Source organism: Eretmochelys imbricata, chromosome 2 (genome assembly GCF_965152235.1).
Source record: "Eretmochelys imbricata isolate rEreImb1 chromosome 2, rEreImb1.hap1, whole genome shotgun sequence".
NCBI classification, from domain to species: Eukaryota; Metazoa; Chordata; order Testudines; family Cheloniidae; genus Eretmochelys; species Eretmochelys imbricata.
In genome coordinates this window covers 208,117,130-208,139,626 of record NC_135573.1, presented here as the reverse complement: position 1 = coordinate 208,139,626, position 22,497 = coordinate 208,117,130, and the positions used below count along the sequence as shown (strand labels likewise).

General features: G+C 44.7%; 1 protein-coding gene across 1 annotated transcript in view; it reads right to left on the bottom strand.

The window, feature by feature from the left end:
* The window catches only part of SPMIP4 (sperm microtubule inner protein 4), a 43,933-nt gene that overhangs the window by 5,549 nt on the left and 15,887 nt on the right, over positions 1 to 22,497 (bottom strand). The window contains exons 4-8 of the mRNA XM_077808741.1: positions 14,916 to 14,945; positions 8,915 to 9,099; positions 5,758 to 5,846; positions 3,821 to 3,995; positions 3,467 to 3,558 (exon numbers count right to left, since the gene is read on the bottom strand). Of these exons, the coding sequence (XP_077664867.1) occupies positions 3,467 to 3,558; positions 3,821 to 3,995; positions 5,758 to 5,846; positions 8,915 to 9,099; positions 14,916 to 14,945 (571 nt within the window). The remainder of the gene's footprint in view (positions 1 to 3,466; positions 3,559 to 3,820; positions 3,996 to 5,757; positions 5,847 to 8,914; positions 9,100 to 14,915; positions 14,946 to 22,497) is intronic.

Sequence of the window (22,497 nt, the reverse complement as noted above, 5' to 3'; positions counted from 1 at the left end):
TTTAAACGTCCAAGTGCACATTCTACCACCATTCTGCACTTGCTCAGCCTGTAGTTGAACAGCTCCTGACTACTGTCCAGGCTGCCTGTGTATGGCTTCATGAGCCATGGCATTAAGGGGTAGGCTGGGTCCCCAAGGATAACTATAGGCATTTCAACATCCCCAACGGTTATTTTCTGGTCTGGGAATAAAGTCCCTTCCTGCAGCTTTTGGAACAGACCAGAGTTCCTAAAGATGCGAGCGTCATGTACCTTTCCCGGCCATCCTGTGTTGATGTTGGTGAAATGTCCCTTGTGATCCACCAGTGCTCGCAGCACTATTGAAAAGTACCCCTTGCGGTTTATGTACTCGCCGGCTTGGTGCTCCAGTGCCAAGATAGGAATATGGGTTCCGTCTATGGCCCAACCACAGTTAGGGAATCCATTGCAGCAAAGCCATCCACTATGACCTGCACGTTTCCCCCGGTCACTACCCTTGATATCAGCAGATCTTTGATTGCGTTGGCTACTTGCATCACAGCAGCCCCCACAGTAGATTTGCCCACTCCAAATTGATTCCCGCCTGACCGGTAGCTGTCTGGTGTTGCAAGCTTCCAGAGGGCTATTGCCACTCGCTTCTCAACTGTGAGGGCTGCTCTCGTCTTGGTATTCATGCGCTTCAGGGCAGGGGAAAGCAAGTCACAAAGTTCCATGAAAGTGCCCTTACACATGCGAAAGTTTCGCAGCCACTGGGAATCGTCCCAGACCTGCAATACTATGCGGTCCCACCAGTCTGTGCTTGTTTCCCAGGCCCAGAATCGGTGTTCCACCACATGAACCTGCCCCATTAGCACCATGATGCCCACATTGCCAGGGCCCGTGCTTGAGAGAAGTCTGTGTCCATGTCCTCATCACTCTCGACACCACACTGACGTCGCCTACTTGCCCGGTTTCACTTTGCCAGGTTCTGGTGCTGCATATACTGCTGGATAATGCGCGTGGTGTTCAATGTGCTCCTATTTGCCCAAGTGATCTGAGCGGGCTCCAGGCTTGGTGTGGTATGGCGTCTGCACAGAAAAAAGGCGCGGAACGACTGTCTGCCATTGGTCTGACGGAGGGAGGGGCGACTGACGACATAGCTTACAGGGAATTAAAGTCAACAAAGGGGGTGGTTTTTCATCAAGGAGAAAAAAAACCAACTGTCATGCAGAATGGCCCCCTCAAGGATTGAACTCAAAACCCTGGGTTTAGCAGGCCAATGCTCAATGCCTGTGGTATTTCAGGGAGTACTGAATCTCCATTAAAGTTTTCAAGGTGCCCCTGACAGACCTCACCAAAACGATTGTCTGCCGTTGATTTCACAGAGGGAGGGAGGGACGGGGGTGGAGAACAAATGAATACAAAACAAATCTGGTCTATTTCTTGTTTTGATCCACTCCATCTATCTTTTACATCTTTGGCTGGCAGCAGATGGTGAAGTAGGACTGCAAGCCATCCACATCTCCTGGCTGTGCAGCAGAAGATGTTGCCATAGGACTGCTAGCCATCCTCATCTCCTGCCTGCTCACCATAAGATGGTACAATAGGACTGCCTGCAGGACTAAAGAGAATGACCTGGTTGAGTCACTCCTAATTTAGTCCCTGCGCCCATATCTGCCCAGGTGCTCCTGACTGACCTTACCGAGGCGGCCAGGAGCACCTCAGACACGATGAGGATGGTTTTCAGGCCTATTGCACCGTCTGCTGCCACAAGGCAATGGGTTGCTGGTGCTGTGTAGCAATGCAGTACCACGTCTGCCAGCACCCAGGAGACATATGGTGACAGTGAGCTGAGCGGGCTCCATGCTTGCCATAGTATGGCGTCTGCACAGGTAACTGAGGAAAAAAGGTGCAAAACAATTGTCTGCCATTGCTTTCACAGAGGGAGGGCCTGATGACGTACCCAGAACCACCCGCGACCATGTTTTTTGCCCCATCAGGCATTGGGATCTCAACCCAGAATTCCAATGGGCAGTGGAGACTGTGGGAACTGTGGGATAGCTACCCACAGGGCAACACTCCAGAAGTCGACGGTAGCCTCGGTACTGTGGACACACTCCGCCGAGTTAATGCACTTAATGCACTTAGAGCATTTTGTGTGGGGACACACAATCGACTATATAAAAACGATTTCTAAAAAACCGACTTCTATAAATTCGACCTAATTTCGTAGTGTAGACATACCCTTAGTGACTGAGTCACTTTTAAAAATGGGATTTAGGAGCCCAAGTAACTTAAATGCTTTTGAAATGTTATCTGTTTCTACTCTTAAAATTGACTTTGTAAAAAATGGTACCGTCTCACTCAATAGATCCGCTTCGTGTGTGCATTCAAAATCATCTGGATCTTTTAGTGACAAAAGGAGTTTGAATAACTTCTTTACTCTTGCTAGCACTGCAGAGCCAGCACAGCTGTGGGACAGTGAATTGGAATTGGTTCCTTCTTGTGCATTATCAACAGAATACTTTACCTAGTTCCAATCAATTACACCTGTGCAAAGTCACTGAAGACAATGGGACTGCATGTGTGTCACTGAGGGCATAAATTGGCCTGCAGAACATTTATTATAGGTAATGATGCATGAGAAGAGAGCAATTCAGCTTGATTTTCATATCTGATGTTTAGTTTGCATGGCTGGCAGTTATGAAAACACATTTTTACTTGTATCCTGAGCACATTTAATATTAAAATTATTGAGACAATAAACATGGAACCTCCCAAAGCCATTTTACCCTTCGCAGAATAGAACTGCACTTTAAAATAGAATCAGAGAACTTTGAAGGAATTGTACATTCTTGATTCACCTTAAAATAAAAAGGCAAATTACTTACATGAAAGTAGCAGAATGGAAAACTATCTCAAAAACCTCAGCTGATTCTTCTTGGTAGACAAACAATAACATGTGATGCTACATGGACTTTTACCAAATGGAAGCTAAATCTACATGTTATCAGGAAAGACCGAGTCTGATAAAGGCCATAGGCCAGATCCTCAGCTGGTGGCTTCAATGGAGCTATGCTGATTTACACTAGCTGAGGATCTGACCCAATGCATTTCAGCCTTTGCAATGGTGCACCACTCACAAGAGACCTCCCTTCTGATTTTAAGGGTGGCATTACTAATGTTTTTAGAGGCAAAAGGTACTGTAAAGTTTTGCCATGTGCTGGTGACAGCTTTGAAAGATGAGAGAGAAAATTCAACTAAGCCGAGAGTCACAATCAAGAAAATTAGTAATTGAACACATCTTTGATACATTATACAACTTCTGTCTACAAAATAGATGACCACTGATTTTAACTTATGAATAATTTATCTCCAGTTTAGAGTAAATCTGATCTTGTAAACACACATTACTGGGGCTACTACTGCAAGTCATATCTGGGTCTACTCCTGTTCGTGAACGCTATGTCTGGTTGCAGGATGAGGTTCTTAGTGATTGCAGTACTTACCAGTTCCACGTCTTCCCCTAATTCTCCAGTTACTCTGCCAATTAACTTCATGTTGTAATCATCCAGTACAAGGGGGTTCATGGGACCTCTACCTTAATGGAAACATATTTTATTTTCTAGTCTGCTTTGGTTAGACAAATGAGAAGAAATATTTAGTCACGTGTGTGGAAAAACTCAAATAACTGTTACCCTGTGTAACATTTATCATATATGCAGCTGCTTTTTAAAAATACTCCAAATCTTGAAATAGGACTCAAAAATGGAAAACTAAATCCATTGGCTAAACCCTTCTGCTGACATCATGTTATTTTTTCTTCTTTATCTCTATTGGTTTCTATTAAAAATAATGCATACCTGTGAAATCATGGTTATATGTTGTTATCCACTGGGCCCTCTCTACGTTTCGCAGCATGTTAGTTGTCCTTGAAGAGAGATTAGGTTCCAGTGGGTTGCATGTAGCGTTCGGAGCCACAGTCTTTGGTGGCTTTGGATAGTATATCTGACTGCTTCCCTCAACAAATTTAGGAAACTGGCGGGAAAAAATAAAATAGGTAAAGTATAAAAATCTTGCTGCATCTAGGTGAGGTGTCTTTAAGACATGGGGTATCTGTATGTATTTTAAAGTTCTGATATGAAAAAGATCGGAAAATATGGTCTTTTTAGGAAACATTAAGTGGCAGCATGGGTGAGTTGAACATAAATTTATTTCTAGAAAGGGCCTACGCACCCCTTACTCTTGTGAACAATTTTCCACACTTCATCCAGCAATCTTTCTGTTAAGTTTCTGATGGAATTACTCATGAGCGTAGTTCTGCACCACTGGAATTCAGCCCTGCATTACAGTCTAATTAGAATATTTAACATCTGCATAATTCATCTGAAACAATACACTTCGATTTAAAATCTTCATGTGAGGCTCTTCCTTGCTCTCATATTTTCAAGGACACAGGAGGCTGGACTCTACATACCATTCATACGCATTCATATTAACAGGGTGCTTCATAGGGATTGTCAAGTCAACAGGCTTGTATCTCTCAATATCCATAGGAAACTGCATCCCCAAAAGCTGTATCTATATCCTCCTTTTGTTTACCACTGGCCTTCCTATACTCTTCATCTTGTCTCATGTATGTCTTTCATCTAACTTAGGCTGAGCAGAGACCTGGTCTTTCTATTCATCTGAAGACAAACAGTAGCAGAAGCCTTAACACAAGTGCTGGAACAGGACAGGTCAGGGGGCCATGACCTCGTCACTTTTAAAAGTGGGAGGGCTGAGCCCCTTCCATTTTTTACCATCTGTAAGGACAAGCAACGAGGTGGAGAGGAGTGAGTGGGGGGCTGGGTCTTGGGGGAAAGAGGTGGCACAAGGGTGTGGCCTAGGGTTGCCAATTTTGGTTGGACGAATTCCTGGAGATTTCATCACATGACATAATCTTTAATTAAAGATTAATCTTTAATTCCTGGAGACTCCAGGACAATCCTGTAAGGTTGGCAACCCTAGTGTGTGCTCAAGGAGAAGGGGCGGTGTGAGCGCGGAGGCTTGGGGAGAAGGGGTGGTGTTGGGGTGTAGCTTTGGGGAGAAGAGGTAGTGTGGGGGTGGGGTGGGGTGGGGTGGGGGCAGGGCCATGGTTCGGGCACCTGTGGCCCCTGAGGGAGCCTCCGCTGTTCCTGAGCCTTAATGTTTAGGGGCAAATCCATCTACTCATTCTGTGTTCACGCAGGACCCCCCCGCAATGGAACCAGTGTGCTTCAGCTGTGTAAGGCAGAGCTGGATTCAGAGATCTGTGTAGGGGAGGTGCTCTTCTTGCACAGCATGGAGATGAGCTCTGCTGGGAGAGGCTCCCTGTATGGCAGCATGAGGACAGGACCAGGGCAAGGCAAAAGAGTATCTGTTGCTACACAGATCCTCCAGTCATGAGGGGCTGCAGAGGAGTGGCTCAGTGGCCATTTTGTTAATCTAGCATGAGAAATTCCTCCTCCTACATGTCTCTGGGTACTAGATTGGGCACTGGATTTTTATCCCTTAAATCAAAAAGAGCCTTTAGCCTGACAGCCTCTCTTAGCTTCTGATCTTATTTACATGTTTTTTTGGTGAATGAAAAATCTCTCCTAAAATGACGGCTGTTTGTTTTGACTACACTGTGCTCTATTCAGGGCTTGAATGGGTTTGTAACTGAAATTAATTTGAAATGCAGTCAGGCATCTTAATTTCTTCTAAATCAGTTTTACAAGGGTTTGGTTTTGTTTGATAAAAAATGTAAATTTTCCTAATCACAGGAACAGTTACCTACATGAAAGTATGCATGTTGTCCTGGCCAATGCAAGGCCTCCTTCTGGGAGTCTGATGGAATGTTGATGACTTCATGTCTATATGGATTACCTAAATGGTTGAGAAAAAAATAACAGGCTATAGTATAATATCCATCAGGCAGAGCCAGGGACAGAAGAAGGGAGAAAAGTTCATTGGTGGCTGAGGTTTGTACACAAATCCTCTCTGGGTTGGGTTTTATTGCAAGGGCTCTTGTTTAATGCAAATTGACACCAATTTGGCAAGACTCTCGCTGCATTCTCCCTGTATAGTTTTACAAGTACAAACAAAACACTACAGGATAAATAAGAACTGGTGAATTAGAACGTTGGGCCTCTGCCCATAAAACCTCACCCAGAGGTGGAACTGAATGCCACTGATCAATGCAGTAGCCTAATTGACTGAGCACAGGCCTGGAGCAACTGAGCCCTGGTCTATGCTACAAATTCATGTCGCTATAATGACATCACTCAGGGGTATGGAGTGATACAGTTATACTGACTGAACTCCCGGGGTGGGAGTGACACTGTGTCGATGGGAGAGCTTTTCCCGTCAAAATAACTACTGCCTCTCGGGGAGGGGGAGTATTTACGGTGACGGGAAAAGCTCTCCCGTCGGCATAGGTAGCATCTTCACTAAGCGCTACAGTGGCGCAGCTGCATCGCTGCAGGAATAGACGAGCCCTTCGTTCTGATCCCGGCTCTGCTGTGTGGCCTTCCTGCACCCAACTCCCCCAGAAATCAAGTCAAGTCAATGGGAGTTTGGTGCCTAATACCTTTGCGAATATCACTGTAGCAAGCCGCCGACTCACCGACGCGGCACCTCCTGCTGGTTGTCTGGGAATTAGCTCTTTCCAGCCTCGGAGCGCCTCCTGCAGGCTGGTTTTTCCCTACCGGTATCTGCTTCCTCATCACTCTCCACCACTTATACTTCGGGCACTTCAGGCCCCCTTATCTGGGTCTCTCCTCCCAGGATGCCCACCTTGCCTCAGTGGCTACTGCCAGTTGTCATCTAGCTCCCTTTCTCTGGGAAAACTGCAGTCTATAATGGCCACTCATCATTGGCAAGGGGGTTGGACCTGCTATCTTTCTAGCCCGCAGCTGTCTCCCTGCAGCCCCAGTACCTCCTTAGGCTTTCCTGCCAGGCCGCAGCCTGGGAGGTAGCCAGGCTTGAACTCCCCAGCTCAGCCTGCCCTTTCCCCAGCACTGCTCTATTGAAGGTACCCTGTCTCTCCCAGGCAGCTAGGTCCTTCTCACTGCAGGGCTGGAGTGAGACTCTCACAGCCCTCTTACCAAGGCCAGCTGTGGCCAGCTACCTAGCCAGCCTCCCTCAGCTGTTCTCACTCCTTTTATCCTAGGAGCAGGGTAACCGCCCCGCTACAATCACCCAAAGTATTCTTTATATCGTAAAAGTGATAAAAGCCACCCAAGCTCAGTCTAGGTTACCTGAGTCCTCAATCTAGATTTCCATCTCCCCAACTAAAAGCAAACTGCAGTAAATAAGTTTTTGTCCCAGCTTGCCCATATAAGTAAGATCATACAGAGGGAACAACGAATAAAGTCAAAGAATTTTTGAAGAGCAGTCATTTGCTGCTTCTAAAGTAATTCTTAACCCAATAAACTTTGTTGGGAATAGACCCCGGCTTCCAATGATCCCCTGTTGAGCGAAAATAGGTTTTGCAAACCCACCTCCACACATCTGATTAGCATTGTTTAGTTTGAATGGAGAACTGTAAAAAGCGGAAGAGAGGTCAAAAAAAGTACTTCCAATGTTATACGCTTTTTGTGAAAAGGTTTTGTTTATGGCTGACCAAAGTAGCCCCATATCATACAACCCTCTTAAACATCACTGTTCAGCACAGTGACAGTGACTAGGGAAGGTGGCTGATTAATGCAAATTGACCTGCTGCTTAATGTCATCAGCTTCTTATCACTCCAGAAAATGCTGCTCCTCTTTTAAACAGAGAGTGCCAAACTGTGCTTGGCTCGCACAGACATGGAGCAGAGAAGCTGGCAACGGCACCAAGAGTCCTGCTATTCTGGAAAAGAAATGTCCATCCTGCCCCCACACCTAAATGCCATGGGGTGCTAATGACAACACGTGTGCTAGTTAACCCAGACAGGAGAGCTGCAAAAAGGATACACACTTCAACAAAGAGATTGTGATCTGGAGAAACGGGGGCAAAGCCAGAGTACTACATTTTACCAGAGCCCTGGGCCAGATTCTGAGCCCCTTACTCGCATTGAATCCTATTGGGACCATTGTGGAGTAAGATGCTACTCAATGTGAGTAATGAGTAACAGTAATTTACTGCTTCTCTGAGCAGCATTAGTTTGCTGTTAGAAATAATTTCACCTTGGTGGGGTAAAATATAAACAGTTCAGTGACTGTTTAAACATACAGGAGTCATCCGCAAACAGTGAGTGTGGGGATTTCAGCTCAGCCCTGGTCTACACTACAAACTGATGTCGGTATATCTATGTCACTCATCCACACTTCCGAGCGATGTAGTTATACCAGCTGAACCCCTGGTGCAGACAGCACCGTGTCGATGGGAGGGCTTCTCCTGTCAACATAGCAGCTACTGCTTCTCGGGGAAGTGGAATACTACGGCAATGGGAGAAGCTCCCCTGTTGGCTTAGGTAGCGTCTTCACTAAGCACTACAGTGGCACAGCTGTGCTGCAAGTGTAGACAAGTCCTCAGACTGCAAGGGGCCTGGAAAAGTTTGCCACATGTTTTTGTACCCTGTGACCTCTCACTGCACATTCTGCCATTTGTAAACATCTGGGTCTCTTCCATAGTGTAACTATCATGGTCAATGGAGCTACTACAGGGATGAATTTATTTGGCCCAGGATTTGCAAACTTTTGATCTCTGCCATAGCTTTTTCTAGCCCCATTCACTGCCTGTAACTACCAATAATTATTCCCATGACGGGAGAAGATTGTACACTAAATTTTATGCTTCACCTTTGTAGGAAATCGAGAGCCATGATGGCAGCATGCTTGGCACCAGCATGCAATGCTCCAGCTTAAGCCAAGCTGCTTAGCTCTGTCGCTATTATTTTCACACACTGGCTTCATTTCAACCAAATCACAAACATTTGAGAACACCAAACAAATGCCAAGTGCTGTTTTACCTTTGGTCTTTCTCAAAACAATCACATCATAAGCCTTTGTAGGGACGTTGGCATGAAAAAGTCGATGGTTGCTTGCTTGGATGCCAGTGTCTTGATCCTCTGGTGATTTAAAGTTTGGGAATGTGGCATACCTGGAGATGTGTGTCTGGTAGGGGTGTGCGACTGGAAATGGCAGGGATAATTGTCTTGGATTGAATTTAGATGGAAAGAAGAGCAGAAAGAAACAAAGTTACCTTACTTTAAATAAATATAGATTTGTCTTAATAGTAAAACAATATATTGTATATCCAACTGGGCCAAATTCATCCCTGGAATAATTCTGCTGAAGTCATTGGAGTTACACCTGGGAGGAATTTGATCTTCTGTGTTTAAAACAGATATTGGGTCATTGCTTGTCAGACACTTGTAAGGAGATGCAATAATTGCTCAGCTGAGAGGAGGCATGAGAAGCAAAGAGGAGGGGGTCCTTTAGTTTCTTTAACCTCTCCTGCCCTTAACTCACCAAGACTTCCCACTGTTCCCCCCCATACCTCTGTGGCTCTTTGTTCCTTCCCCTTCTTCCTATGTAAAAAAGATAATTTTTCTTTGTAGTTGCAACACTTGGGGCCAGCATTTGGGCCATGGAGATGCCACTACAGGCAAAGGGGCATCAAATAAGATTGTATAGTTAGCATGTCCTTAGGACCAGCTCTGCAATTGAGGAAGCATGAAGACCAAGACTAATAGCTGATCTCTACTTGCTAATTAGAGATGGACCCAAATCAAGACTTTGGTGTTTGAAATCAGAGCCCAGATCCAGATCAGAAGTTTGTAAGAGGTCCCTACCAACATAATCTTCATGCTACCTAGAACTCTAACTGGGCCTACACTGCCTTCCTTGGGGAGGCCGCCCACAGCTTCAGCCTGCACAGTAGCACTACCCTTTCACGCTCATGAACACATAAACTTTACAGCCGCCCTCTCTGTTCAAAGGTGCTCCTGTCTCTATAATGGCACACGACGGGAGGCTCTGCGGAGACAGGTACCCACAAGAGGGCGAGTAAAAGACTGAAGAACTCATGTGAGAAACTGTCAGGGAAAGTATTTTCCTACAGACTCAAGAACTGGCATGGGGGGGGGGACAGCGGGACAAGACAAAAACCCGACACAAGGAGCAGTGACAGAAAAAGGTATGGAGGGAAGGAAAACAAAGAGAGGAGAAACCAATCGCAATAGAAATAGCAGGCACCTGCCTCACACGTAAGAAGTGCAAGCTTCAGAAAAGCAAATACAGGCCATAAGAAGTGTGTAAGAAGAGTGAAGGCTCGTGACGGGAGATGCCATCTAACGTAGGAACACTGAAATCAACTGAGGTACTGTCAGACAGCCAAAAGAAGGATGGAAAAGAGGAGAGTAGAAGGGAAGACAAGGCCTGCCTAGTGGCCTAGCATAGTAGTAATGCACTGCTCTGGCATGTGTGAGATCAAGGTTCTTTTTCTAGACTTAGGTCTGTGTGTGGAAAAAAGGGGACTGTAGTTTTGCTGACTGCCTCTTGTTGGGAGAACACTATCGCTTTCCCCCCTTACAGTACCGTTGTCTAGGAGGCCCCACTCCAGCAAAGCCCTTAAGACCGGCACTTGAAGTTAAGCATGAGTAGACCCACTGAAGTCACTTTGCTGGATCAGGGCACTGGTCAATATAGAGGCAACCCCAAAGTGCTTAACTGCTTTGGGGGCTTTACATCTTAACGCTACAATTCAACTATGGTAACTGGAAACTATTTTATCGATGTAAAATAAAAAGTCAAATACAAACTGAACAGGTCCTCTAATATTAATTTTAACTCAGTACTGCAGAAAAGATCAGACACATTAGCAAGCAGAAGAAAGCTAGTAAATAACATGTGTTCTAAAGACTTGGAGCAACTTACATAAAAAAAAAAATAAAAATAAAGCAGGAGGAATGAGGCGGTGCAGCTTCCTTACAGGCTATAATGATCTTTGGCAATAAACGAACTTATGACTTCTAAACTCAAAGATCAAATATTTTAAGTGCATGGACTTTGTACATAATGAGTCACATTTACTAATGTTTACTTTTAGGTGAAAAAGAGGGGCAAATTCTAGCCTCAGCTTCTAGCACAGATCCCGCTGAAGCTAATGGGTACCAGGCCTGTGCATCTAAACTCAAAATCTGGCCCAAAGAAAACGTTTTTTCTGGGTGGAGGGTGCTAAAAGAGAGTGCCACTCTGGACACCAAGAACTGGGATTTCACTGAGTGTTTCTCATATTGCTGGGGCTGCTATTTTCAGCTTTCAGTTATTGAATGGTGAAGAAATCAAAGACCTAGATAAAAAATCCTAAAACATTGTGACAAGAGAAATAACAGGGATCCAGGGATCTATCCTGAGGGAAACAATCACTGGGATTCTATTTCAATATGAGGGAATTGCATGATCTGGGTTCTCTAGAAAACTCTAACATGAAAGTTTACGCACCTTATTGTGAGCAAACACCTTTTCCAAACTGCTTTAAAAAACACAGCCTACACAATATGTATAGGCCAACCTCACCCCTTTTCTGGGGCTGTACTCCACTAACTAAAATATCAACAATAAGCTAACAAACAATAGCTTGGCCACGGGTTCTCACAACAAATATTTGGTGGCCTCAGAGTGCAGTCACCAACTCTTGCTGATGGCCGCTCCCACAATTTTTCCTAAAATACTTAATTAACTTCAGGAAAAACAAATAAATATGCACCTGCCCTTGTCCAAATCATAATTTATTTATGTAAGGTTTTTTTATTTTCAGACTTAATAATAAAAATAATGTATAGTTGTCTCTATTCTTTAATGGACCTAAACAAATAAGGTGCTTTGTATGTTCTTGTATTTTTTGTTGCTGTTTCTTTTGCTTTTTTGGTTGCTTTTTAAAAAACTTGATAGCTAGTAAGTCTGCTGCTGTGAAAAGTGATACCTGTATGTTAATGCATGGTGCCAAGTATCAGAGGGGTAGCCATGTTAGTCTGTATCCACAAAAACAATAAGGAGTCCCGCGGCACCTTTTATCTTCTATCTGTTAGTCTTTAAGGTGCCACCGGACTCCTCATTGTTTGTATGTTAATATCACTTTCCATGGCTTCCCAGCTAGCTACTAAGTCTGTTGTAAAAAGTGATATTAACAAACATACAAATATCACTTTTCACAGCAGATTTACTCAGCCCCGGAAGTCTGGGGATAAATTAAGCCTTGGATGGGGAGGTGGGTCGGGCAGCAACAGAGGCCAGGGGCAATGGCGGGGGGGGGGGGGGTAAGCCCATGGCTGGAGCCTGGAGCCCAGTGCCTGGGGGTTGGAGCCCGAAGCCCCATGGCCATAGTCTGGGATCTGAGGCCCAAGCTTGAAGCCCTTCAGCCGGGGGACGGAGCCCACCACCACATAGCCAGAGCCGAAAGCCCCGTGGCCGGAGCCTGCAGTCCACCACCCCTGGGCTGAAATTTGACCTCACTGCCTCCAGGAAGATGGGGAACTCACTGGCTGCCTGTTCCTCCAGAGTTTGTCTCTCCAGAGCGGGGCTGGGCCCAACCCCTGCTGGGGACTCTACGGGAGGGGCTGCTGCTTTCCTCCCCACACCCCATCCAATCACTGCCCAGGAGGCTGTGGCCACAAGAAAAGTCCCTGGTGGCTGCATGTGGCCACAGTGGCTGCATTTGAGAAATGCTGGCTTAGACTTTCTGACCAAGCTTGGCTTTACCTAGTCTACTATGTCCATACCCTAGATACTTCCTTCACTAAACAGGAGCTTCCCCTCCTCCCTGCCCATATATCTAGGTGGGGTAATGAGGTGTGACCATAAAAGCCTTTCCATGCCCACTGGCAAAGGGTTCAATGTCATGTAACAGCAACTTCTATCAACCCTGACCAACACATTGCTGTCATGATATTTATCTATAAAGTATGTCGTGTAAGATATTAAATGAAAGCTGGTGACACAGTGGTCATTCATATCATTGTGAAATGTGTGTCTTGACACTATCTAAGGCATTATGGATATTTACTGATATTATGCTTTAACACCTGTAACCAAACAAACAGAGAAACAGGTTTTCTTCCAGACAAGAGGGAGGCTAGTTATCTCCCTGTCTCTAATGTAAATTGAGCATGGTGATGTCAGAGACAAGGGTCAGTTAATTTGCATGGGAGGCATGCAGGAGGAGCCAATTAACACGAGGATGTGAAATCAGGATGGGAAGACACTGGAGTCTGAACCCCAGGGGTTCATCCTGACTTTACTGACAAAAACAATAAACTTTGAGGAATTTAAGGGGAAGCTAAAAGACATTTTGGATCCATCCCTGAGGGAATAAAGAGGTCAATGCTCTTTGCATCTGTGAACGATGGATCCCAGACACGTGGGCTGGTGACACTGAGAAGTGGCTTGTCATAACCATACAGCTAAGGGTAGCCTAGAATTCCTTCTTACCTGTAAGGGGTTAAGAAGTTCAAACAACCTGGTTGGCACCTGACCAAATGGGGAAAGGACCAATGGGGAAAGAAGATACTTTCAAATCCGGGGGTGGGGGAAGGCTTTGTTGTGCTCTTTGTGTGTTCTCTGGGGAAGCAGAGAAGCATCAGGTCAGAAAACTCCTCCTAAAATCATCCTAAAATGAGTCTCAATATTGCAAAAAGAGTAAGTAAATAAGGCAAGGTGTGTTAGATTATCTTTTGATTTTAGTTTGTGAATTTTCCCTTTGCTAGAAGGAGGTTTTTTCCTGTCTTTTGTAACTTTGAACTAAGTTTAGAGGGAGCTTCTCTGTGTTTGTGAATCTTTTGTTACCCTGTAAAGTTATCTTTCATCCTGATTTTATAGAGGTGATTCTTTCACCTTTTCTTTAAATAAAATTCTTCTTTTAAAAACCTGATTGATTTTTTCAGTGTCGTATTGACTCAAGGGATGGGTCTGTGCTCACTTTGTAACCAATTGGTGAGGATATTATTCTCAAGCCTCCCCAGGAAAGGGGGTGTAAGGGCTTGGGAGGATATTTTGGGGGAGATAGGGCTCCAAGTGGCCCTCCCTGAATGCTTGTTTAAATCCCTTGGTGGTGGCAGCATACTGTCCAAGGACAAAAGGAATTTGTGCCTTGGGGAAGTTTTTAACTTAAGCTAGTAGAAATAAGCTTAGGGGGTCTTTCATGCAGGTCCCCACATCTGTACCCTAGAGTTCAGAGTGGGGAGGGAACCCTGACATGGCTGTAGGTGAGAAAACTGCTTTCGACAACAGTTGGAGCCTGCTAAGGTTATATGTAGTCTCTTAGAAGTGAGTTAAACTTTTCTTTTATTTGTTACCATTTCTGTTTCTATTATCTTTGCTTAGTGTCACTTAAATCTCTGTTCTTTATTATTAAACTTTTTCTTGTTTTATTATCAATTCATCTCAATGTTGTTATGTTAGAGTAAGGTGCGAATGCTCAGCTGAACCAACAGGCTGGGTATTCTGTCTCTTTGGAGACAGCAGACTTGGTATTTCTGTCAGTGACAGGCTCTTCCAAGGGGGCTTGGGCGCTAGGGTGTATCAGGTGTTAGCCGCAAGGCAAAGAGGGCTGGGAAAGGCCCTAAGGAGTTTGTTTGGCAGGCTAACAAGCTGTGGTGGCAGGGAGCTGTTACTCAGTTTAACACAAACAAATCTCATGCTAAAACAAAGGTGTAACAAGATCATTCATAACCCAGAGAAAGTATCACATGGCACTAGCAAGAGTGAATCAGCAAAATGCATGTAGACCTTAGCCATCAGCCAGCAAGATCAACACCTGCTAAGAGGGTGGGGTGCTTTGGACAAGCACTAATAAATTTACCATTGTATGTGTTCATTCTGTAGTGAGATCTCTCTTTTTTTCCTAGTGCTAACTTTTCCCTTATCTATTGCCAGAGTACCTAAATTATATCAGTGCGGATATAAAATAGAGGAACTGCCTTTCTTTTAAGGCATAAAGAAAAAGGTACAATATAAATGATATAAACTTACTCGATTGAATTAGCTGGAGGTTCAGGAAGCCTGTATTAGAGAAAAGAAAATATTAGGTGACTAATTTGGAGTGATCCATATTCATTGTGATTCTCTCTCTCTCCTTTTTATCTAAATCAGTACAATCAACAAACATTAGAGACAAATTAATGTGTAATAAACACAGATAATACTCTCACTGATATCAGTCTCTGGGTGTGAAAGTCCTTTACATGTTTAGGTGCCAAAATATGAAAGCTCAATGGGCGGTGGGGGTGTGTCAGTTTAGAAGAAACAGGAAAAAAAAATCACCTCTAATACTTCCTTGTCACGAGCCCTACCTTAGTAAACATCACTCGATAGTACTTTTAAAAAACGGAAGCCTTTTTATCAGTAATGCAAAACAGAAGAATCTGAAAATATATCCTCTCTATTCACAGGATTAGTAGAGGAATTATATAATCATTTTTCAATGATAAATTTTTTATTCTTCACGGTAGAGACTTATTTTTTTAAAAAAGCAGTAAGGTGGAGGATGTTTCCCAAACTTGGGATGCCGCTTGTTCAGGGAAAGCCACTGGCGGGCCGGGCCGGTTTGTTTACCTGTCGTGTCCGCAGGTTCGGCCAATCGCGGCTCCCAATGGCTGCTGTTCACCGCTCCAGGCCAATGGGGGCTGCGGGAAGCGGCGGCCGGTATGTCCCTCGGTCCATGCCATTTCCTGCAGCCCCCATTGGCCTGCAGCGGTGAACCACGGCCCGTGGGAGCCGCGATCGGCCAAACCTGCGGATGTGGCAGGTAAACAAACCAGCCCGGCCCACCAGGGGCTTTCCCTGAACAAGCGGCGTCCCAAGTTTGGGAAACACTTGTCTACACTATAGAGTTAGGCCGACATAAGGCAGCTTATGTCAACCTATGTCAGTGTCTACGCTACAGCCTTGCTCCCGCTGATGTAAATGCCGTGCGACATAGTAACTCCACCTCCAAGAGAGAAATAGGGCTTATGTCCGTGTACGTAGGGCAATGCAGTGTCTCTATAGAGCGCCATAAAACTGACAAGAAAGCTGGCTCCCAGCTCCCCAGCCCGGCTGCTGCGCGGTCTCCGCTCTGAGCTGTGCTGCTACACAGACTTCCAGCCTGGACTGCCACCTGGGCTCCCCAATGTCAGCCCTGCTGCCCCCTGGGGTCCTGGCTCTCCACCCACTGCCAGGAGCACATCAGCTGACCGGACTCCGGGTGCGGATCCGCTGGAGGTGAGAAGCCCCAGGTGTGGACAATAGTATTACTGCGGTGGCTATAAGTCTACCGAACTGTCCCAGAGCTATTTCATTACTTCACATCAGTCATTATGGGGGCACCCATAGCCAGGTTCTATTCCAGCCTCTGGCCTGCAGGGTGACCTTGGGCAAGTCATGTCACTGCTCTGTGCCTCAGTTTCCCCATCTGTAAAATAGGGATAAGAAACTGACTTCCTTTGTAGAGTGCTTTGAGATCTACTGATAAAAAAGCACTGTATAAGAGCACGATATAAGGTATTAGTATGAATTATTGTTTATTTAAATGAAGAGCTGTCTGTCAGGCAGTATAGGATCTAAAGTATATGCATTTGGCTTTTGCACAGGGCTGCTGATCTCTGAAGAGGAACACTGGAATATTATGGGCATTCCTTGAGGTGCATTCATACACATGGGCATGTGTATCTAGGGGGGCTTCTGGAGGGATTACTTCTCTCTGGGCAAACAAAACTCTTTTTAGGGCTTTCTCCTTGCCCTAGAAGGACAGCCAATCATTAAAACCCTGAGTTTCCATATTTTCCCTTTTGAAATAATCTCGGATTCCTGTTAAACCTGTACAATTCATCTCCTTGTTAGTTCTGTTTCATATCTTAAATACCAGGCACAGTCAGTTATGGATCTCTTTAAGGCGATTACACTTTTGATCACTAAACAAAATGTAGGGAGAGGGTCGTGTCACACAGTAACACTCAGTATAATCACTGGTTTCAGAGTAACAGCCGTGTTAGTCTGTATTCGCAAAAAGAAAAGGAGTACTTGTGGCACCTTAGAGACTAACCAATTTATTTGAGCATGAGCTTTCGTGAGCTACAGCTCACTTCATCAGATACATACCGTGGAAACTGCAGCAGACTTTATATATACACAGAGAATATGAAACAATACCTCCTCCCACCCCACTGTCCTGCTGGTAATAGCTTATATAAAGTAATCGTCAGGTTAGGCCATTTTCAGCACAAATCCAGGTTTTCTCACCCTCCACCCCCCCACACAAATTCACTCTCCTGCTGGTGATAGCCCATCCAAGGTGACAACTCTTTACACAATGTGCATGATAATGAAGTTAGGCCATTTCCTGCACAAATCCAGGTTCTCTCACTCCCTCACCCCCCTCCAAAAACCCACCCCCATACACACACAGACTCACTCTCCTGCTGGTAATAGCTCGTCCAAACTGACCACTCTCCAAGTTTAAATCCAAGTTAAACCAGAACATCTGGGGGGGGGGGAGGAAAAAACAAGAGGAAATAGGCTACCTTGCATAATGACTTAGCCACTCCCAGTCTCTATTTAAGCCTAAATTAATAGTATCCAATTTGCAAATGAATTCCAATTCAGCAGTTTCTCGCTGGAGTCTGGATTTGAAGTTTTTTTGTTTTAAGATAGCGACCTTCATGTCTGTGATTGCGTGACCAGAGAGATTGAAGTGTTCTCCGACTGGTTTATGAATGTTATAATTCTTGACATCTGATTTGTGTCCATTTATTCTTTTACGTAGAGACTGTCCAGTTTGACCAATGTACATGGCAGAGGGGCATTGCTGGCACATGTTGGCATAAATCACATTGGTGGATGTGCAGGTGAACGAGCCTCTGATAGTGTGGCTGATGTTATTAGGCCCTGTGATGGTGTCCCCTGAATATATATGTGTGCACAATTGGCAACGGGCTTTGTTGCAAGGATAAGTTCCTGGGTTAGTGGTTCTGTTGTGTGGTATGTGGTTGTTGGTGAGTATTTGCTTCAGGTTGCGGGGCTGTCTGTAGGCAAGGACTGGCCTGTCTCCCAAGATTTGTGAGAGTGTTGGGTCATCCTTTAGGATAGGTTGTAGATCCTTAATAATGCGTTGGAGGGGTTTTAGTTGGGGGCTGAAGGTGACGGCTAGTGGCGTTCTGTTATTTTCTTTGTTAGGCCTGTCCTGTAGTAGGTAACTTCTGGGAACTTTTCTGGCTCTATCAATCTGTTTCTTTACTTCCGCAGGTGGGTATTGTAGTTGTAAGAAAGCTTGACAGAGATCTTGTAGGTGTTTGTCTCTGTCTGAGGGGTTGGAGCAAATGCGGTTGTATCGCAGAGCTTGGCTGTAGACGATGGATCGTGTGGTGTGGTCAGGGTGAAAGCTGGAGGCATGCAGGTAGGAATAGCGGTCAGTAGGTTTCCGGTATAGGGTGGTGTTTATGTGACCATTGTTTATTAGCACTGTAGTGTCCAGGAAGTGGATCTCTTGTGTGGACTGGACCAGGCTGAGGTTGATGGTGGGATGGAAATTGTTGAAATCATGGTGGAATTCCTCAAGGGCTTCTTTTCCATGGGTCCAGATGATGAAGATGTCATCAATATAGCGCAAGTAGAGTAGGGGCTTTAGGGGACGAGAGCTGAGGAAGCGTTGTTCTAAATCAGCCATAAAAATGTTGGCATACTGTGGGGCCATGCGGGTACCCATAGCAGTGCCGCTGATCTGAAGGTATACATTGTCCCCAAATGTGAAATAGTTATGGGTAAGGACAAAGTCACAAAGTTCAGCCACCAGGTTAGCCGTGACATTATCGGGGATAGTGTTCCTGACGGCTTGTAGTCCATCTTTGTGTGGAATGTTGGTGTAGAGGGCTTCTACATCCATAGTGGCCAGGATGGTGTTATCAGGAAGATCACCGATGGATTGAAGTTTCCTCAGGAAGTCAGTGGTGTCTCGAAGGTAGCTGGGAGTGCTGGTAGCGTAGGGCCTGAGGAGGGAGTCTACATAGCCAGACAATCCTGCTGTCAGGGTGCCAATGCCTGAGATGATGGGGCGTCCAGGATTTCCAGGTTTATGGATCTTGGGTAGTAGATAGAATATCCCAGGTCGGGGTTCCAGGGGTGTGTCTGTGCGGATTTGATCTTGTGCTTTTTCAGGAAGTTTCTTGAGCATATGCTGTAGTTGCTTTTGGTAACTCTCAGTGGGATCATAGGGTAATGGCTTGTAGAAACTCGTGTTGGAGAGCTGCCGAGCAGCCTCTTGTTCATATTCCGACCTATTCATGATGACAACAGCACCTCCTTTGTCAGCCTTTTTGATTATGATGTCAGAGTTGTTTCTGAGGCTGTGGATGGCATTGCGTTCCGCATGGCTGAGGTTATGGGGCAAGTGATGCTGCTTTTCCACAATTTCAGCCCGTGCACGTCGGCGGAAGCACTCTATGTAGAAGTCCAGTCTGCTGTTTCGACCTTCAGGAGGAGTCCACCTAGAATCCTTCTTTCTGTAGTGTTGGTAGGGAGACCTCTGTGGATTAGTATGTTGTTCAGAGGTATTTTGGAAATATTCCTTGAGTCGGAGACGTCGAAAATAGGATTCTAGGTCACCACAGAACTGTATCATGTTCATGGGGGTGGAGGGGCAGAAGGAGAGGCCCCGAGATAGAACAGCTGCTTCTGCTGGGCTGAGAGTATAGTTGGATAGGTTAACAATATTGCTAGGTGGGTTGAGGGAACCATTGCTGTGGCCCCTTGTAGCATGTAGTAGTTTAGAAAGTTTAGTGTCCTTTTTCTTTTGTAGAGAAGCAAAGTGTGCGTTGTAAATGGCTTGTCTAGTTTTAGTAAAATCCAGCCACGAGGAAGTTTGTGTGGAAGGTTGGTTTTTTATGAGAGTATCCAGTTCTGAGAGCTCATTCTTAATCTTTCCCTGTATAATCACTGTGTGATGTGATATCTCACAAAATTTCATCACAAGCTAACTCGTGCCTCCACTAAAATGAACAAAGATAATTGCTTTTCTTTTTTATGTGTGATATTTACAGAGATCATAGGACTTCAACAAATGTCAAATTCTGACAATCATTTACATACTGTTATTTTTGTAACCACCTGGATTTTCAGGACATGCTTGTTAGTTACAACTCAGAGCCTGACACTGTGCCTGCCTTGGAAAACTAAGCAGTTACAGAAATAACTGCATTTACACAAATGCAATTTTTAAAAGTTTATTCATCCTACTAATACCTATATTTGGTTTTCCACCTTTTCAGTTAAATAAATTAATTTTCTGGCCACAGGCAGATGGAATTGTGTAAATACCAGCATAGGGCTTGATTCTCCTTTCAGGTGCACTGGTATTACATGAGTGTAACTCCACTGACTTCAAAGGAGCTATTTCTGATTTACTCCCATGTAAGCAAGAGGAGATTCAGTCCCATATGTGCTTTGGGGAGGGAGGATTATTTATTTGTAGATGTTTCTATAGCACTCAGCACTGGAATATCTAAACTCTAGGTAGTAAGAAAGTAGCAGTAAACTTACACTTTCAATACCAGAACGTACTTTATAGAAGCTTTTAGGGCCTGAGAACATAAACAGTCAAAAAAGCCTGAACCCCACATTTTCAGAAGTGTCCACTAATTTGGGGTGCCTTCATTTTTCAAATCTCAAATTGGGGAACCAAACACTGATGGCACTCAAAATTAGTGGATATTTTTGAAAATGTGGGCCTAAGCCTTTAAAAGAGAGGAGAAGGGAATAGTAATTGGGCCAAATTTGGCTGTCACAGTTACATCAATATCTTCACTGGAGTTGGTTTGGGTTTATGCTAAAATTCACAAGCATTATAACAGATTTACACAGCTGTAAACAGGAACAGAATTTGGCCTTATATATATGTCACACGTTATAGTCCTTCAAACTAACCAGCTGTATCAGAATATTAAATGCAATCTGTAAAGAAAAGTACAGTGTGCCTATTTACTCACACTTATAATAGAGGAATGATAGTTATGGGACTGTCAGCTTTTACTTATATTTGTGTGTTTGTGGAGTTTATAGTCAGCCTAAAATTTACTCTGGTCTGAAATTTTGGTGTAAATTATTTTTCCTTTTTTATGTTATAAAAGTGCAAAACAGAAGTTTTGCTTTCAGATCATATTAGATTGTATATGCCTTGGGATACCATATGTTTGTGCAATCCATTGGTCAGTGCGTGTTACAGTTCCCCTCCTAATTTGCGCAGGCCACAGCAGCTATGGGTCTGTTACAGCCCCCAGCTACTAGGCCTAACTCAGGCTGTAAAAAGACTTTGCTTTCTAGTTCTGGAAGTCCTCAGTCCAGTCCCTGGTTGATCAAGATGGTTGCTGTCATATGTGTGCAGCAATGAGCATACGGGGGGGGGGGGGGGGCAATCAGCTAGTAGCAGCCACACCATTTTTTGTACATCAGGGCACAGACATGGTTTCTTTTCAGACACAATTAGTCTATTCAAAGTATTGGCTTTGTGTACTTTTGCAGTTTTTGGAAACAATAGTTCCTTCAGCTCCCTTCACTGTATGGTGCACCATGGGGTGGCGGCTTAACAGTTCAGAAATACTGCTGGGGGGACACAGCTTGAAGGCAGCTTCTTGGGATGCCTCCCCCCAAACACTCTAGTGCACTTTGAGCACCTCTGTAGAAAATGGGCTGCCTGGAGGCAGTAAGCTGAGTGTGGTAGGAAGGTGTCAGGTTGTGGTGGGGGGGGATGGACCTGAGGAATGGCCGCTCTAAGTGGTGCATTCCACCACTCCTGCACACTAAGTCTGTGTGAAAAATCTTAATAGATTAGAAATGGCATTTACTCATCCTATGCACTCAGTGACCCTTTGGGATGGATCACAGGTAATGCCTGGCAGCCAATGGTGCGACAACTACAAGCCTGTGAGGCTGACACTGCTGTGAGGGCAGGACCAGAGAGGAGTGCAGTTGGACACACCATTTTCTAGTGGGCCCCAGATCACTGGCACAAGGAGAAGGATTTTCTACAAGGCTGTCATAAATATAAAGGGAAGGGTAAACCCTTTAAAATCCCTCCTGGCCAGAGGGAAAAGTCCTCTCACGTGTAAAGGGTTAAGAAGCTAAAGGTAACCTTGCTGGCACCTGACCAAAATGACCAATGAGGAAACAAGATACTTTCAAAAGCTGGGAGGGGGGAAAAAAACAAAGGGTCTGTGTCTGCCTGTGTGATGCTTTTGTCGGAGACAGAACAGGAATGGAGTCTTAGAATTTAGTAAGTAATCTAGCTAGGTATGTGTTAGATTATGATTTCTTTACATGGCTGAGAAAATAGCTGTGTTGAATAGAATGAATATTCCTGTCTGTGTGTCTTTTTTGTAACTTAAAGTTTTGCCTAGAGGGATTCTCTATGTTAGAATCTAATTACCCTGTTTAAGGTATCTACCATCCTGATTTTACAGAGGTGATTTCTTTTTACTTCTATTAAAAGTCTTCTTGTAAGGAAACTGAATGTTTTTTCATTGTTCTAAGATCCAAGGGTTTGGGTCTGTGGTCACCTATGCAAATTGGTGGGGATTTTTACCAAACC